General features: G+C 39.2%; 1 protein-coding gene across 1 annotated transcript in view; it reads right to left on the minus strand.

Moving 5' to 3' along the window:
- VPS13D (vacuolar protein sorting 13 homolog D) overlaps positions 1 to 18,245 on the minus strand; it is a 3,321,573-nt gene that overhangs the window by 1,575,779 nt on the left and 1,727,549 nt on the right. The window contains exon 34 of the mRNA XM_044060428.1: positions 11,945 to 12,164. Within this exon, the coding sequence (XP_043916363.1) occupies positions 11,945 to 12,164 (220 nt within the window). The remainder of the gene's footprint in view (positions 1 to 11,944; positions 12,165 to 18,245) is intronic.

Here is an 18,245-nt window from a genome sequence, read left to right on the forward strand (position 1 = left end):
AAATGAGAAAAGTGTGATCCCAATGTCTTTTCTCTCCTATATGAAAAATGACAACTGGGACCAAGAGTGTGATGCAATTCATCATTACCCATTAATATGCTCCAATGTTTAGAAATTACCTTCCGAATCAAATTTATGTTGCGCCCATATGTAGTTACAAATCTAATATTATTGGACTCAACCCTCTGTGTTTTATCTTTATAGTCCAGTAGTTGCAACCTGTCCAAATCTGAGGCCCAACTGCTAGCAGCTATAATATCATGTTGTTTATAACCCCCAACTCTAAATATATTGATGAGGTCTTGTTGGGAGGTAACATAATCCTCCGGTGTAGAACAAATTCTTTTTATACGTAAGAACTGGGACTTCGGGATGTTGCGGATGGTATGGCTAGGATGCACATTTGTGGCAAAAAGCAAATTATTACACTGGAAATACTTGTGAAACACCTGAGTTCTAAGAGTGTTGTCAGAATTTCTAATGACCGTCACATCAAGAAAATTAATTTGTTGATAATCTGAACTTAATGCAAACTCTATACCCCGTTTGTTGTCATTTAAATACTGAACGAATTCCATCATATATTGCATATCAGCCAGCCACACCAACCAGCAATCATCCAAGTACCTCCTCCAAATATCCAATTCATTCATATAGATATTATGAGTGGGGTCATATATCATCTGTTCCTCAAGCTAAGCCACAAACAGGTCTGCATAAATGGGTGCAAAAGATGCACTCATCGCAGTACCCTGGGTTTGCCAGAAACATTTCCCCTGGAAATAGAACACATTTTTACTAAGTACATGCTCCGCCATACATATTAATAATGTACTGAAGCCTGCTGGATACAGATTTGCTCATTCCAACCAGTGATGTAAGGCCTGGAGCCCACCCCAGTAAGGAATGTTGGTGTATAAAGTTTTTACATCCAGGGTATATAGAAGCCAATCTGGCTCCAATTGGGTATCCAATAATATTTTAAGAAATTGAGCCGTATCCTTTATTCTGGCATGAATCAAATTTAGCAGGGGCATCAAATACTGGGTCAGAAATACAGAAAGAGGTTCAGTCAATGAACCATTGCTGGAAACTATAGGTTTACCAGGGGCTTTAGTCAGGGATTTGTGTATCTTTGGTAATAGGTATAATATCTGTTTCTGAGGATCCGAAAAAGTCAAATGTAATTTCACAGAATCTGAAATAATCCCTTCTTCGACAGCCTTAGTTAGGAAGGAATCAATTTCCCTTTTGAAATTGGGTGTGGGGTCAATAGGCATATGTACATAGTGTCGAGGGTTGGACAACTGTCCATTTCCCTTCCCCAGATAATAATCCGTATTAATAATGACTACTGCCCCTCCCTTATCAGCTGGTAATATCACAATATTTTTGTTGTTCTTAAGTTCCTGTAAGGCTTGTCGTTCCTCAACCGTAAGGTTATGACCAAGTGGAGTATATTGTCTGTGTTTGGGCACATTTGAATGCTTTAAAGTGGGTTGTTATTGGGTGGATATCCCAGTAACATAGCACCTTTAGTTTTCATTGGGGTTGCCTCAAAATAGTACAAAGAAATTTAGTGTTTGGGATACACATTTGGTTAGTATGATGGAGATATATATATATATATATATATATATTGACTATTTGGTATCCAACAATAAGCAGTACTAAACAGGTGAACTGTTGAAAGTCCCTATGTTGGGATTTATGGACATCTATTCAAGTTTTTTTGCAACATGCTACATATTTTGATGTTGTTATTACGAATGTGTATTAATATCCACTGTTACCTAAATGCTTGACCTTCATGAACATGTTTGATTGTGCCAATAAGATGTTAGAGCCTATAGCTCTAGCTTAGTAGGTGTTATTTTTCAGACACATTTGAAGATTCCCATGGTGGATATTATTGGGTAGAAATCCTGGTTACATTAGTTGTAGGTTCCTGTGTCATATTAATAAGCTATTTTTAGTCTTTTTGACATCTTGCATTATTTGTGGTTAACAACTGGGACAGTTTTGGATGGTATTAGATTCATAACAGGTTTATACATTTCTAATATAATTTGAACAGGTATAGAAAGGTGAACCCCTGTATGACCCCAGTTGGGCCTAACAGCTCTATATACTTTATTGTGGACTTACTGCTTGTATATTTTTGGTTAGTTGTTGACAGTTATATCTCTATCTGGGGTCTATTTATTAACAAATGGGGGTCTGATAAGGGTCTTATATATTACCCATTATATTATACCTTTCTTATATTGGACTACTGGTTGAGACTAATAGCTTTCTATACTTCATTGTGGACTTACTGCTGCGTATATATTTTTGGTTAGTCATTGACAGTTATATCTCTATCAAGGGTCTATTTATTAACAAATAAGGGTCTGTTAAGGGCCTTGTATAGCACCCACTACATTATACTTTTCTACATTGGACTATTGGTTGTATGTGCATATAAACATATTGTGTACAGTTTCTTTGGTCCCCCCTTTTTTGTTATATTTTAGTTATTTGGGCTTTTCACTATTTTAGGTGATCAATGGTGGATCCCTGATGAACTTTTGTATTGGATTAGGTTTATTAGTACAGTGAGGGTTGTATTTGATTACACCTTCACATATTGGCTACTTGCTTATAAACGATATGACTCCCTTGTGGCCGAGTTTTGAGCAGACTGTTGGCACTCTGGTGTAGCATTAGTGTACAGGTACTCAGTACATTTGGATTTGTGAAATAAATGTATTGTAGGTTAACAGATTGTGAGCTTATTGTCATGGATCTTGAGGTGATTCTAAAAGGCCTTTGTGGCGACAAAAATGATATACGAGTTTTTGGTATTTCCAAATATGGATGAGCAGAACTTTGATCCAGTTGACGGCTGCAATCTGATTTTCAAAAAACTTGGAAAAAGTATGAAAACACTACAAACAAATATCTGGCACCTCAAGCTTTTTAAAGCTTACCAAAGCAAATATATTACACTCAGAGGTCTCAGGGTTAAAATACAACCCCTTGTGGGCAAGATGGATGATTTGTTATTGCAGAAGTGAAGTCTTTCTCAAGAGAATGCATCCATGTCATTTGTCTGCACTCTAAGTTCATATTATGAACGGACGATAGATGGAAATATTGATGATGTTAAGAACTTGTGTGGAGAGTTAAAAATCTATGAGGGTCAACCTCGATACTCTGTTTGTCTCAACAAGCTCACAAGGGAGCTTTTCACTTTTGAGAAGCAAATCAAAGAAAAGAAAATACGGAAGTTCAACAGGCATCGAAATGATTATCAAAGGGGTAAACCCTTTGATGCTCAGAAAATTGTCAGGTTTTCTGAGTCCAATAAACCTATTGGGGGGGGGGGGGCAACAGAAAAAGACCCAGGTCTATCCTTAGGAAAACAATGAATACATATAGTAGCACATCTGCTGATGAGTCATCAGCTACTGACATGATATTACCAGCTGATAAGGGAGGGGTGGTAGTCATTATTAATACGGATTAATATCTGGGGGAGGGAAATGGACAGTTGTCCAACCCTCGACACTATATGCATACGCCTACTGACCCCACACCCAATTTCAAAAGGGAAATTGATTCCTTCCAAACTGAGGCTGTCGAAGAAGGGATTATTTCAGATTCTGTGAAATTACATTTGACTGTTTCGGATCCTCAGAAACAGATATTATACCTATTACCAAAGATACACAAATCCCTGACTAAACCTCCTGGTAGACCTATAGTTTCCAGCAATGGTTCACTGACTGAACCTCTTTATGTATTTCTGACCCAGTACTTGAAGCCCCTGCTAAATTTGATTTGTGCCAAAATACAACACAATTTCTTCAAATATTACTGGATACCCAATTGGAGCCAGATTGGCTTCTATGTACCCTGGATGTAAAAGCTTTATATACCAACATTATCCACTGGGCTGGGCTCCAGGCCTTACATCACTGGTTGGAACAAGCAAATCTGTATCTAGCAGGTTTCAATACATTATTATGTATGGTGGAGCATGTACTTAGTAAAAATGTGTTCTATTTCCAGGGGGAATGTTTGCGGCAAACCCAGGGCACTGCGATGGGTGCATCTTTTGCACCCATTTATGCAGACCTGTTCATGGCTTATCTTGAGGAACAGATGATATATGACACCACTCATAATATCTATATGAATGAATTGGATATTTGGAGGAAGTACTTGGACGATTGCTGGTTAGTGTGGTGGGCTGATACGCAATATTTGATGGAATTTGTTCAGTATTTGAACAACAAATGGGGTATAGAGTTCACATTAAATTCAGATTATCAACAAATTAATTTTCTTGATGTGACAGTCATTAGAAATTCTGACAACACTCTCAGAACTGAGGTATTTCGCAAGTATCCCCAGTATAATAATTTGCTTTTTGCCACAAGTATGCATCCTAGCCACACCATCTGCAACATCCCGAAGTCCCAATTCTTACGTATGAAAAGAATTTGTTCTACAATGGAGGATTATGTTACCTCCCATCAAGACCGCATCAATAGATTTAGAGTTAGGGGTTATAAACAACATGATATTATAGCTGCTAGCAATTGGGCCTCAGATTTGGACAGGTTGTAACTATTGGACTATAAAGATAAAACAGAGAGGGTTAAGTCTGATAATATTAGATTTGTAACTACATATGGGCGCAACATAAATTTGATTCGGAGGGTAATTTCTAAACACTGGAACATATTAATGGCTAATGATGAATTGTATCACACTCTTGGCACCAATTCTCGATTTTCATATAGGAGAGAAAAGACACTGGAATCACACTTTTCTCATTTCAAACGTACCAGTACAGGAGGTGCATTCATCATCAAATAACTATCACTGGGGACAAATTGTTGGGCACCTATCCTTGTGGCCACTGTTCTTCATGTCAATATATATATCCAAGTCTAAGCAATTTACTATTAAGAACACAAGTCAGGTTTTTGATACTAGATTCTTTGGGAACTGTGGAACGGACTGGGTAATATATTTAGCGACATGTTCTTGTTTGGCTTTTTATATAGGCCAGACATCACGTCCCTTGCTTCTTCACATGTCAGAGCATTGGAGTGACATACGCAATAAGCGATTGACCAATGCATTATATAGACATTGTACTACCCACTGTACTGCAAAATTCCACTTTATGATTGTAGATAGGATTCATGGCAATAGAAGCAATAGGCAGGGCTGGCATTCGATCCTAAATGTAAAAGAGAAATATTGGATTATGAGGTTGGGGGGGGGGGTCTCTTTTCACCGGGGCTCAATGATCATTTATGAAATTTATGTAATTTATTAATTTAAGCAATTTGTTATATTCTGTAGGTTTTACTCTACAAGGATACAGCATTGAATATTAGTTGTGAGATTTTTGGGGGTTAATGTGTTTATACTTTTATGTGTTGGGGGTGATGACAATCTGTGAGGCTGAATGCTCACTGGTGGGACTGCTTTATAAAAATGGCAGGATGTCATATATTTTGTGCTACATTTCCCACTGAGGAAGGCATGTTTGCCAAAACTGGTTTGGGACCATCTAATAAATAATTATTTACTTATTGGCTGTGCTTTTTACACCTTGGTGGTGACCGCTTGTTTACCCATTCCTGACTTGGTTTGGCCCTGCACTTGCTGTACATGCAGACACTTTCTACTTGCATTTTCAGTCAAACCTTGGTGCTACCGCCTACAATATTACATATGTGGTCTAAACTGTAGCAAGTACTGAGCAAAAACAGCAACAAAGAAAGAGAAGACCTCAGAGCCAAGTGCCACCCAAGAATAAACTTTATTAAAAAATGGTTAAGCGCTTTCGACTTCATCAGAACAACTCAGAAGTAAAACACAGGGTTTTAATAGCCCAATCCTGAACCCTCATTAAAATCAACCAATTAAACAATTACATAATTAATGAACATTAATCAACCATCTCATTCTCTACAAAGCTGATTACTTCAACAAATCAATGGCAGCCAACCATAAATAAATAATTTAGGGTACTACAAAAGAATAAATAGAGAAATGTGGTTAAAAATTATGACAAACAATATTAAAAAATATATTACAACAAATATAAAACCACCACCCCTAAACCAAGCCTTGTAGGAAAATAAATGTAAGTGCACATATAAGCACATTCACACAATCAAGCAAAATCAAGTGAAAAAATAAGAAGTTTTCAATTTTAGGATACTACTAATGGGCACATTTTCATTGAGGCCAGGGGCTTGTGAAGCATCAGTCCTCAATTGCCATCTAAGATCCAAAAATTCCAAAAAGTCCTGAGAAGATTTAGACTAGTGTTGCTTGTCTTTAGAAGGGCGTAAAATTGTATCAGGTTTACCTGGGACTGCTTCAGAAGTGCTAGGTTCATGCCAAGACCTCCTGACTGCTCAGTCAACCAACATATCAGTGGAAGACCCGATCAGGATTTCTGACCCATAAACCTAAACAATACTGTCTCATCTGGGGGGATCAATGGGCCAAGCTCCCTTCTGGCAAATCAGCTCTAAAATTTTGCCAAAAGAGGCATCCCCAACATGGGGATTGTTGGGAACCCTTTTGATTCTCCAAGTCAGTATCTGAGGTAGGGAATTCCGACAAGGACTCCAAGTGCTTCCTGTTGCATATCCCCTTCTTGCAAACATCAGGGGAGGTGCCACCTGATGCCTCAGAGGACTGAATCTGCTTTTGTGCAGTGGTTTTAAGGTAATGATGTCACACTGACAAAGGGACGTCTGGTGAGAGGAAGTCAAGAGCATGAGGGAATCATGGGATGGATCGCAATCACTGGAACCTGTGGATCTGCTCTCTTAGGAAAGGCATTTATCCTTCCCAACACTAAAAGGCCTTTCCAAACTCCACTGGATCTGAGTAGACTGATTAGCTGCCAAACCACCCCTCCCTTTGAAGAGCAGTTGCAGCTGCTGTAGGGACCCCAGAAGTCAGGAAGATGGCAGGCTTCAATGAGGCGGATCAGAATCGAGGTCTCAAAAGTTGAATGGAGCTGTACCTATCAACCTTGTCGACAGAACAAAAGTCATGAGATTGAGCCCTCAGCTAAGAGACTGCATTAGCTATGACAGTGTGGGAGTTGAATGAGTCAGATTTGAGATCACCAGTGCTGAAGCAATAGAGATAGCCTGCAGAGATACCACAGGACCAAGGTGGAAACCAGTTCCAAAGCAACCAGAGATCATAACTGGACTGGTGAAGGAACAAGAATCAGACGCATCTGGGAGGATCCAGCCACCTTTGGACAAGGGGATGGAATGACTCCAATCTCTATGTGCTCAGGAATTTCTACATCAGATGGCCCAAGTTAGCAGTAGAAATACTCTTAAGAACTGAAGGACCTGATGGATAGTGCAGAGGATGGTCAGGAGAGAGGGAACTGATCTGGCTTCTCTTACTATGTGTGCTTTCTTGGGGAGTTATGGATCAAGATAGGACACAAGGGCTCTGAACACAGTGAAGTGTACGTTGGGTGAGAGACACTGGCTCTTTGAACCTCGGAACTATTGGGGCAGAGTTTAAAGACACAGGTTCAGCATGCCTCTTATTTGAATCTGTATCCTTATGCTTTGGAGGCTTCTCAGAAGCCATCTTCAATTTTGTCACCTCCAGATCTGATGGCAATAGGCCTTTTAAAATGAGCCTGTTTCTCGCTAAGGCCCTTGGCCTGAACTCCACACATATCTTGCAATTAACTAACAGACAGGGTACACCCAAACAATCCACACACAGGTTGTGCAGGTCTTATGGTGATATCTTGTGGCCACTCAGAACACTTTTTGAAGATTGCTTGCTTCTCCACAGTAAAAGGCAGAAAATATTAATTATCAACATTAGTATCTATTAGCACTAGCAATACAAGTAGAAACATTAAATATCAATATTAATATCTATTAACACTAGCAACATAAGCAGAAGCACGCTTAGCTAACAATAAGCTGGACTGTTGTAACTACTGTAATTAACTATTATCTATTTAACCACTAAACTACTTATACTATAACAATTATGCTAAACATATTACATTAAGCTATATAATGATTGGAAAAGATCCAACAAGTGGCAGAAAAAAACATCACCATGAGAAAGGTACCAACTGCTGAAGAAATAGTATAAAATACAGGAAAACTACAAAGGTATAAGTTAACAATAAGCCCACAGAGCACTATAACAATTAAATCTGGGTTTAGTAAGAATATGAGGTGGAGCACTTAGCTGTGAGGTGAAATTGTGTCCATTTGCTATGGCAGCAAAAGAGATTAGAGGTAACTAGGGGAAGTGGTTTATTTAGGAGAGAATTCTTAAAGGGTTTCAGGACAGAAGCACTAATGTGGCCAAATCCAGTCCAACAAGTGGCTCTTGGACCCACATGTTGGATCAGATGGACTGAATGATAACTATCAATATGTCAATGATAAGCCTTTGGGGCACTATAACAATTACGCTGGGGTTTAGTAAGAATGTGAGGTGGAGCACTTAATGGGATGTGAGACTACACCCATTTACTATGGCGGCAAACAACATCTGAGGTAACCAGGGGAAGGGGTGCATTATGGGAGGGAGAATTGTTAAAGGGGCTTGAGACGAAAAGGATCCGGCAAGTGGCTTGAGGACTCACCTGTCAGACTGGATGGACTGAAAGAACAGAATCAGGCTGCAGCCCGTAAGTAAGTATCAAATGATCTAAAGTAGAAGAGACTCCAGCAACACTTCACTACTGACATGCTGTATACAAAAGGAAATCAGATCATCTTATCAGCTTTTCAAACAGTTACATGTGAGAAACTAAGTCAACTGGGTGAATTCCAATTTAGAGATTCAACACACTTTAGAGACTGCTGATTGTGTCAATGGGGCCAGCTACTTGTAGGAAGCTCCAATACCACTTATGGTCGAACTTTAATTATGGCAATTCTTTTTGTCACCTCCCCAATGCTGATCAGCCCCCTCTTGTCCAGTCAGCCCATTCATTCTTTCTCATCATTAGGGTGAGGGATGACTAACATACCATTAAAAGCACTGAAGAAACTGACTAATCTTCTTCTTTCAGCTTTTTCCTGGTTAGGGGTTGCCACAGTGGATAACCTGTCCACTCATGATTGGCAGTAGAGTTTTACGGTGTCGAGTTGCCAGCCCGGCGCCCAACCTTCCACAGAAGGCACACACACGCACTGACACCCTAGGGCCAATTTAGCATGTCAAATCCACCTACAGCATGTCTTTGGGATGTGGGAGGAAACTGGAGCACCCGGAGGAAACCCATGCGACTACAGGGAGGACATGCAGACTCCGCACAGAAGGCACCCCAGCCGAGAATCGAACCAGAGAATCTCTTGCTGTGAGGTGACAACGCTAACTGCTGCACCACCGTGGCCGCCCTAAGAAGAAACTGACTAATATATCTCCTAAATCAAGTTATTAAAAGTTTTTATCAGTACGTGACTAATACAACATGATAAAGAGTATGCTTCACTCTACCCTCATTTACTTAAATGAAGTTTGGCCCTGCATGATCCTCATAATACCTAATTAAATAACACCACACTTTTTCATAAAGACAAGAGATGTCAACTAAAATGTGGCAAGCTTTAGAAATTAATTTTAAACATTTCACATAAAATTCTGAAGTTGCCACTGAATTTTAAAGTACTAAAAATATACTGATGTGAGCTGCTCCTGTAGTGAAGATGGATAAAGCCTTAACTATGGCCCACCTGACCTGGATTCAATTAGTGGCTCAGGCAACTGACAGAGCGGCAGGGAGGAATGGACGTGTCAATCCTTGGAGACTGGGTGCCTGTCTATGAACCTCCCTAAGGAGAGCCGTGGTCCATAGAGGGGGACATGCCCTTGAATAAAGTTGACTAGTGTGGAGGGGGCAGGGAAAGTGGGAAAGGCATATAAAAAGAAATCCTCCATGGACAGAAGTACAAGTGGTCAAGCCCCCAGGACCCCATTAGGATCCATGATTTGCCTCAGCAAATACTGTCATAGTCTCTGAGGGGGGTAGTTGGTTGACTGGTAGACTTAGCATGAATGTGGTGGCACTGGGGACCGAGCAAAAACCACAAGGTCTGAGGGGGACCAAAAAATATACTGATGTGTAATAAAAACCACCAATACAAAAGGAATGAAAACAACCAGCCAGTGAATCCACCTATAATTTATTTAAAAAACTGAAGAAACTTTTTGCTCTAACGTCTAACTTCATATACTGATGTGTGTCTGATTAACAGCAGCAGATGCAGTACAGTCAATGGCTACACTGATCAAAACATGTCGGAAAAGACTCGTACAACAAAATATAGCATTGAGACAATTGAAATCATTGCTTTACTTGCACAGAACTGAAAGAAATAACTACAGTCTCTTACATAATTTTTTTTGTTAACAGGAATATCCAAAATTATTGAAAACTCCTTAACAGGCAAGGTATAAATGAAGCCACTAATGGGTGACACCTCTCTTTGCCACTTGAACTGGATAGTTATTTTAAAGTCATTTTATTTAAAGAATCTTCAACAAGATGAAACCACCAAATCTGATGGGCCCACTAGTTGCAGCACTCATGAAACATGTTCAGTTAACTTTCTTGGTGTATGAAATGAATTGTCAGAGATTAAAAAAAAAAAGATCAAGCAGCTTACGTCATACATTCTACAACTACTAGCATGCTCCCTTACCTCATGAAGAGGGCAGGGAATTTCATGCTGAAGGGCTGGGGCTAAGTTCCTATAGAAGAAGGACAGCCAAGAAAGATGGAGAATCTTTGTGCAAAGGTGCCCAACTCAGTGACATGCAGAAGTCAGCACTTAAACTTAAATTCCCTGCTATATGTGCAACCAGAACATGACATAGTTAAAAAATAAAGTCGCCTATCAGCACCAGTGTGATGGCATGAACACACCAAGGGCACATAAAAACGTCTACAAGTACTCTGTCAAGTCTGAGCCACATATCAACAGTGATACAAATCTCCTCTCAAAATACATGTCAATCTCCCCAAAATCAAAGAAATCTTGATTTTAAATAGGGTTGCCACCCCTCCATTTTTTTTCCGGACTGTCTGGAAATCAAACTGATTCTCCGGTAGTCCAGAAAACACTGTATAAACTCCAGTACTCTGTTTCAAAAAAGGAAACAGACAATGGGAGTTTGTAAACCGGCTGATTTACTATGCTTTTTTACAGAAAAGCACAGTAAATCAGCCGAACGCAGGCATTAGGAATGGAAAAAGAGGGCCTTCCCCGCCCGATGATGTCACAGCCCGATGTCACAGTGATGTCACTAAATGGGTGGGGTGTGGGCGGGAGAAAGGGTGGGGTGGGTACTTGTCATGTGAGCGGTGTGGCCTTACTCCAGTTTTAGCCACAATGAATGGTTGTTGTGATCTTTTTGGCTTTTCCCGGTTAGGGGCTGCCACAGCGGAACTCCGGTCCGCTAATGATTGGCAGTAGATTTTTATGGTGCAGATTTGCCAGCCGACAACCAACCTTCAGCGAAGGAACGCCCATTCATGCATGTCTTTCGGAGGCCACTCAACCACGGGGAGGACATGCAGACTCCACACAGAACCATAATTTTAAATAATGTGTGTAAACATTTAAAAAAAAATAAGTAAAATATGTTTTCAATTGGAAACCCGTTTACTTCATTTTAACCAAAAAAGTATGTGACATAAGGTACATATTATGCATGGAAGCAGGTTACTTAACAGAAGCTGAATACTTGGCAAGTTGCCTCAGACCAGAACCACTCAATACAAAAGACATCATTCTGGTACAGCACATATGCTGCTGCACTTTATTATTTAATTACAGCACACCGTGTTTACTGCTGTTAGTTATAACCATCTTGTTAATTTCAGGAGTAGACCTCAATGGTCACTTACCAAGGACAGGGTCCAGTTTACTTCGAGATGCTTCTTTTCTAGCAGGTGATGATGTCAGGTTGTCACCAATCTGCATGGAGCTGATGGCTAAAGACTCTGTGTCAGTAGCCAAAGAATTAGAACTTGCTGTACTTGTCTGCCGAGGTATGGACTTTGCAATGGCCAGAAACAGCTGAACATCATTGTACGACAACCTTATATTGAGTACACTAAATTGAACCTAGAAAGAAAAGACACAAGTGTCAGATTCACTTCAGCTTACTCAAACACAACTTTTACTGCCTTTTCCAAACAGGTCCATATCCACATAACAAAATCAGCATCTAGGATACCATCACAAGGCATGTTATGTGACGGTTTGCTTTTCTTCTCTGATCTCACAGTTTCCACCTACATCAACACTGTCACAGGTCCTATTAGCTGTCAAGCCCAAAGTTACTTCAGAAGAGAGAGAGAGGCTTATGTTCCATCCTACTCTACTGTTAAAGCTGAGTTGACAGGAGTTTACTCTTTCCTGTTGTTTGAACTGTTACTATCACAGTCATAGCACTTTTTTCTTGAGTCTGGTATTAGAAATAAGGTTTCCTTGTGAATTGAGCTTTTTTCAGTGTTAAATAGTACCCCTGACTTACAACTGTCATCTAAAGTAGTAAAGATTGACATTAAAGGCCTCTAGTTTATTTGTGAAGGACAATGTGAACTGGTAATGGCTCTGACGAGTTTACTTTACACAAACATGCTACATTACTAAAAAATATAAGGTTTGTGATATAATTAAGAACTGGCATTTCCTGATAACGGATAAGGAAACAGAAAATGTTATAGGTAGAGTACCCAGTTTTGCATATAAGAACAAGAGCAATTTAAAACAGTTACTTTGTAACGATCAGCTAAAGAATATTGTGTCCCCACTGAAGCTTGGAACATATCCTTTGCAATAAGTGCAAAATGTGTCAATATGTTTCTTCTGTACAGGAATTGAAACGCCCTATTTTGTCCTTCATATTTCAGCCTAGATTCTATGATACTTGTAGAACAACTAGATTAATATACATGGCAGAGTGCACAGGATGTACATGTTTTTATATAGCGAAAATACAGAAATGGCTCAGAGACAGAATCTATCAGCATATGTATAATGTAAAAAATAAAAACAAATTAAACGCTTTAGCTAAGCATACAATGGAATTCCCTTCACATAATTTTAGGTTTAGAGTTCTACAAAATGTTAACAATGACAAGAGAGGGGGTAATTTAAACAACTTAACTGAACGAATTGAATTAAAGTGGATATTAAAGCTGCAAGCTCATGTATACCCTGGGCTGAACAACTATGTCTGTATTAAACTTGAGCTAGAAGCTCGCTCACTTAAATAAGATGTAATACTAGCTGAAGTCTTAACTGATGTATTTTAAGGGTGAATTTATTTTAATGATGTATTTAATTGATTAATTGATAGTGCTTTTTGATATAAAATGTGTAGGGATTTTTACTGTTTTATTGAAGACTTGAGAAAGAGTGGCTTGTTCTACGTGAAAGCGCTTGTCTAAATAAACTTGTTTTAAGCTCTGGTGGTCATCTGGATTTTTTTGCTTCATTGACTTTTCGTTTTTGGATGATCTTTGGACTATTGCTAGTAATTTATGTTTGTACTTTAGAAACTATACATTAATTCACATTCTCTTATTCTGTCAATGTCCCAAGTTAATAGTACTAATATTTTAAAAGTGTCCCTGATTATTTGTGGAATTGTCCCTGATTCTGCTGAGATTTGTCCCTGATTAGTTGAGAGCTATGTTCTCCTCTCACTCACACACACACAAAAACACACACACACACACACACACACACACACACACACGCACTGAACTTGTCGGCCAGGATGTTGGCAATGTCTGTGGGTTCGGTGTATTTTTTGTAATTTTGGACTAATTCTGAGCATATCTGGGAATTCCCACCCAGGTTCCTAACATAACTAAAGAAAGCTTTGTGATTATCTTTAGTGTCCTGTGCAATTTTTCTCTCAAAGCTGGCCTTAGATGATTTTATGAGTGCCCGTAGTTTTTTTGCTAATATTGATCAGAGATGCCTTTCCTTTTTGGTATTTTGCTCTATCATGTAGTAACTTCCTTCTTCTATTGTATAGTTTGTTTATGGCTGGGGTCCACCAGACAGGACGCCTGCCTTTGGGGGATTGGGTCTTAGTTTTATTTGGGATTGCATGATCCATGCATTTCTGAAGGTGTTCACAGAATGCGTTTATAAAGGATTCTGCGGTCTGGGCCTTATTTTCCACAGGCCCGGGGGCTTTGAAGGATTCCACCTCGGTTTTGAGTAGTGTGAAGTTTGCTTTAGAGAAGTTTTTCACTGTGGTTTTCTGGGCAGGGGGTGGGGTCGGGATGTGGATATCCAGTGAGATTAATTTATGGTCTAATCTTACTAGTGAGGGATACACTTCTGGTCTGGAGCATAGAGTCCCCATGTTGGTGATGATCAGGTCCAGTATGTTTGCCCCTCTTGTGGGAGTGGTCACAAGTTGTTCCATAGCATTTGAGTTTATAAATTCTAGGAACCTTTGGGCTAGGGTGTTGGAGCTAGAGTAATGCTCCCAGTCTATGTTTGGGTAGTTGAAGTCGCCCAAAAAATAATAGTGTTTGGAGAGACCTTCATATTTTCCAGTGTTCTCAGGAAGGCCGAGTGGGGTTCCTGGATTTGGGAGGGTGGTCTATAGCAGGCTATAAACTGTAAGGCAGTTTTACCCACTGTTAGTTGCACATGGATAGTCTCCGATGCTTCGTGCTGTGCCAACAACCTGGAGTTGTGGGTATCTTTGATGAATATTGATACTCCCCCTCCTTTTGTGGTTCGGTCCAAGTATTGGGGCCGAAAAGCATGGTATGAGGTATAACCTGGTAGTGCTGGGGTGCTCTCGGGAGCCTTGAACCAGGTTTCTGTTACTGCACAGATATCGATGTTCTCCATGCTAAGGAGAGTTTCGAGTGTGTGCATCTTGAGGTTTAGACTTATGGCGTTGAGTAGCATTACTCTTAGTTTCTTATCCCTTGTGATACCTATGGAGGTGGGTTTGTCTTTTGAGCCTTGCCTAAAAAAGGCACTATGGGGGTGGCAAGAGCCTTTGCCAATATCCGAAAGCCCAGGGGTAACAGGTGCAAGCCGTCCCTAGCGAAGCAGCGTGGCTTGTCGAGCATGTCATCCCAGGCTGACAGGCATTGGATCCCCTTTGAATGACACCAATACTTAAGCCAATTGTTGAAATTGATCATCTTGTCTTCATATTGTGGCATCATTCTTGGTGAAGTTAAGATGCTACTCAAGGTCAGGGTCATACCGGCTTGGGCTACATGCTCAGAGAGCTCCTCTATGTCGCTTTTCATGTAGTCCAGGGAGGTACATCTCAGGTCATTCACACCAGCATGGACAATGACCGAGTCATATTTGTACTTGCTTTGGAGTGACCTGAGTGCTTGTGTTATGTGGCGGATCCTAGCGCCCGACAGGCAGCTCACCGTGACCTTCTCCTTGTTCAGCTTGGTGAGCGGGACGTCAGTGTGCCTGACGATAGAATCACCTATTACAGGTGTATCAGGTGTGTTGTTTAGCCTTAAAGGCTGTGACTGTTCGGCACACTGGCTTTGTGAACTATGTGTTGCACGTGTGTTCCCCAATCAGGGTACCAATCTACATGTTGCCCATTCTTTAAATATGAATTAAAATCCACTGTAAGTAGAATACAGGGTGACAAAGCAACATAAATCATAAGAAAATGATGCTGTGAACGTATGGTATTTAGTATGATGGCTTAACTTTCAAAGCAATCACAACTTTAACAACCTGCTTTCTTTATTGCTGCAGATGACAAGTATTTTTAGACCATGACAAGAAAGAAGGCGAAGATCCGGTTTCCTTTCCCAAGTAACTGGACACAGATTATCTTCTCTGACTAGTGTGAGATGCATAAGATGGACTACAGAATATCCAGAGTAAGATGCAGAAAAGAAGAAGTGTTCTTTGCTTGTATATTAAATGTAGTACTGCTGAATACAAACGTTTTAAGTAGCTAAATTTCAATGAGTACAAAAAACTAAAAAGCACAAAATAAGGAACACAAAGTCAGCACCCCTGAACAGCACATACAGTCTCCAAAAATGGATTAAAATAAGTTTCATTAACTTGTTAACAGAAAAAAAATACTAGAATCCAGATGGGTTTGAATACTACTACATTAGGTCTAGGAATACAAAAATGTAAACAATAAAGGCATCCACCACACATCTACAAGTTCAGCAGCACTACAGCTATAGTCTGGAAGCAGCAAAATACAACAGTAAGGCCAAAATGCATTTGTCAGTGTCAAATTCTGACTTTCACAGTTATTTGAGTGTTGGCACTGTGTCAGTAAAGTATGGTTTGAGGTTACTAACAAAAAGTGAAGGAGACAACATGCCAATCCGAAACTCGAATGCAGATAAACAAAATAAGCATCGCTCCACAGAGCACACCAATGACAAACTGCTAAAACCAGAGCCATTTTGGAGAGATTATCCTATTTACTTAATAAAGGAAACCAGGATAGAGGTAGCATGACAGAGGACAGAAACTTTATTGGGAAAAAGGGCCTTGTTTTGTATAAATAATAGGTCCAGACAAAAGGCCGGTCAATATAACAGGGGTCTTATAACGGAGTTTAATGGAGACGCACATTTGGCAAAGGACATTATTAACAAAAGAATGGGAGAGTTTCACTGAACTAACAGATTTGACTACCCTAAGTAATGACCCTTGAGAATTATATATAAGAACATAAAGAATTTAAAGGAGTTTTTTGAATTGAATAAAGGGTTAAGAACAGGAGATAAGAAAAGAAAGGGCACTTTCAAATGTGAGGCAAATTCACAATGTGCATACATTGTGAACAAAGATAGAATGCATCTTGAGAGTAGGGGTAGAGAAATTGCTGGAGGGATTTTTAACAAATGTAATACTGCAGGGGTAAGTTTACCTGGCCACTTGGGACTCATGTGGAGCATTCTATATAGGGAAAATAGAGCGTAAACTGAGAAAATGTATTTACAAGCATTATTATGACATCAGGTCATTAAATGAAAAGAATGCTATATACAAGCATACTTTAACATGCAAGGAAGCCAGGTTTTTATTATTTGTTGGTGAAGGATACAAGTGGATGGGGGGTGGGACTGTGGGAGACCAGATTAGAATACAGGGAACTATTTTAGCAAGTTACCCTTGACACAGGAATACCTCCTGGTCTAAATGAGAATATTACCATAGCCCCCTATTAAAAATGAGAGCAGCTAAGTTATACATAAAATTGGCTTGTTTTTTTAGAATAGAATGGAAGTATAAAACAGAAAAAAACTGAATGATACTAACTCTATTTTTTAAACTAAATTAAGTTACGATTTGAGGTAACCATTTATTATATGATCATTGGTTTATGATGTTACATTGTACAGTACAATTTTTTTTTACAGCTTTAACAACTTTTGTCAGTAGATGGTGCTATTGACCAATATGTACTAATACTTTTAAGGAACATTATACGTATGTATATTTTACATTTTATTTTTTTAAATATTTTGTGGCGACCCCTAACTGGGAAAAGCCGAAAGACACAACAACAACATTTTTTTAAATATTTTATCTAGCATTTGGATGTAGTTTCTTTAAGGGAGTTCTATAAACCGTAATAATGACCTTTACTGATTTCATATAAATGTTTTTTGAAATTTTATTTTAATTAGTTTAAAACCATTTGAATTATTGGACAAACGATTTTACTGGTTGATTTTCCACAGCTGAGTATATATAGAAACAAGATTTTAAGTTTTTTATTCATCTGATGAAGTCTGTGTTTGGTAAGACAAAAACGCGGTGAAATAGTTCAGTGTCCATGTTTTCGAGTATTTAATAAACAGCGATGGTTTTAGCAGTTTGTCGTTAGTGTGCTCTGTGGAGCAGTGCTTGTTTTGTTTATCATGGTTTGAGGTTAGAGGTACGTTAGTTGTAGTTATAATTTATGTTGGCCTTATGTCAGACATTTGGCATTCTATGAAGAAGTAAAACTAGCACATAACGAAGACCTTAGACTACATTTTGCTACTCTTGACACTGCTAAAGCATTTTGTCAAAAGGGAACAAATGATAAATTAAATGCATTAAATATCAATCCACATGTAGTTCAAAGGGTAAAACAATGGTTTAAAAACAGGGCACATTGGGTCAAGGTAGTGGGTTGCCTTTCTATCCTGATGGGATTAA

The sequence above is a fragment of the Protopterus annectens genome, chromosome 2.part0 (assembly GCF_019279795.1).
Source record: "Protopterus annectens isolate FY-2018-M chromosome 2.part0, PAN1.0, whole genome shotgun sequence".
NCBI lineage: Eukaryota > Metazoa > Chordata > Ceratodontiformes > Protopteridae > Protopterus > Protopterus annectens.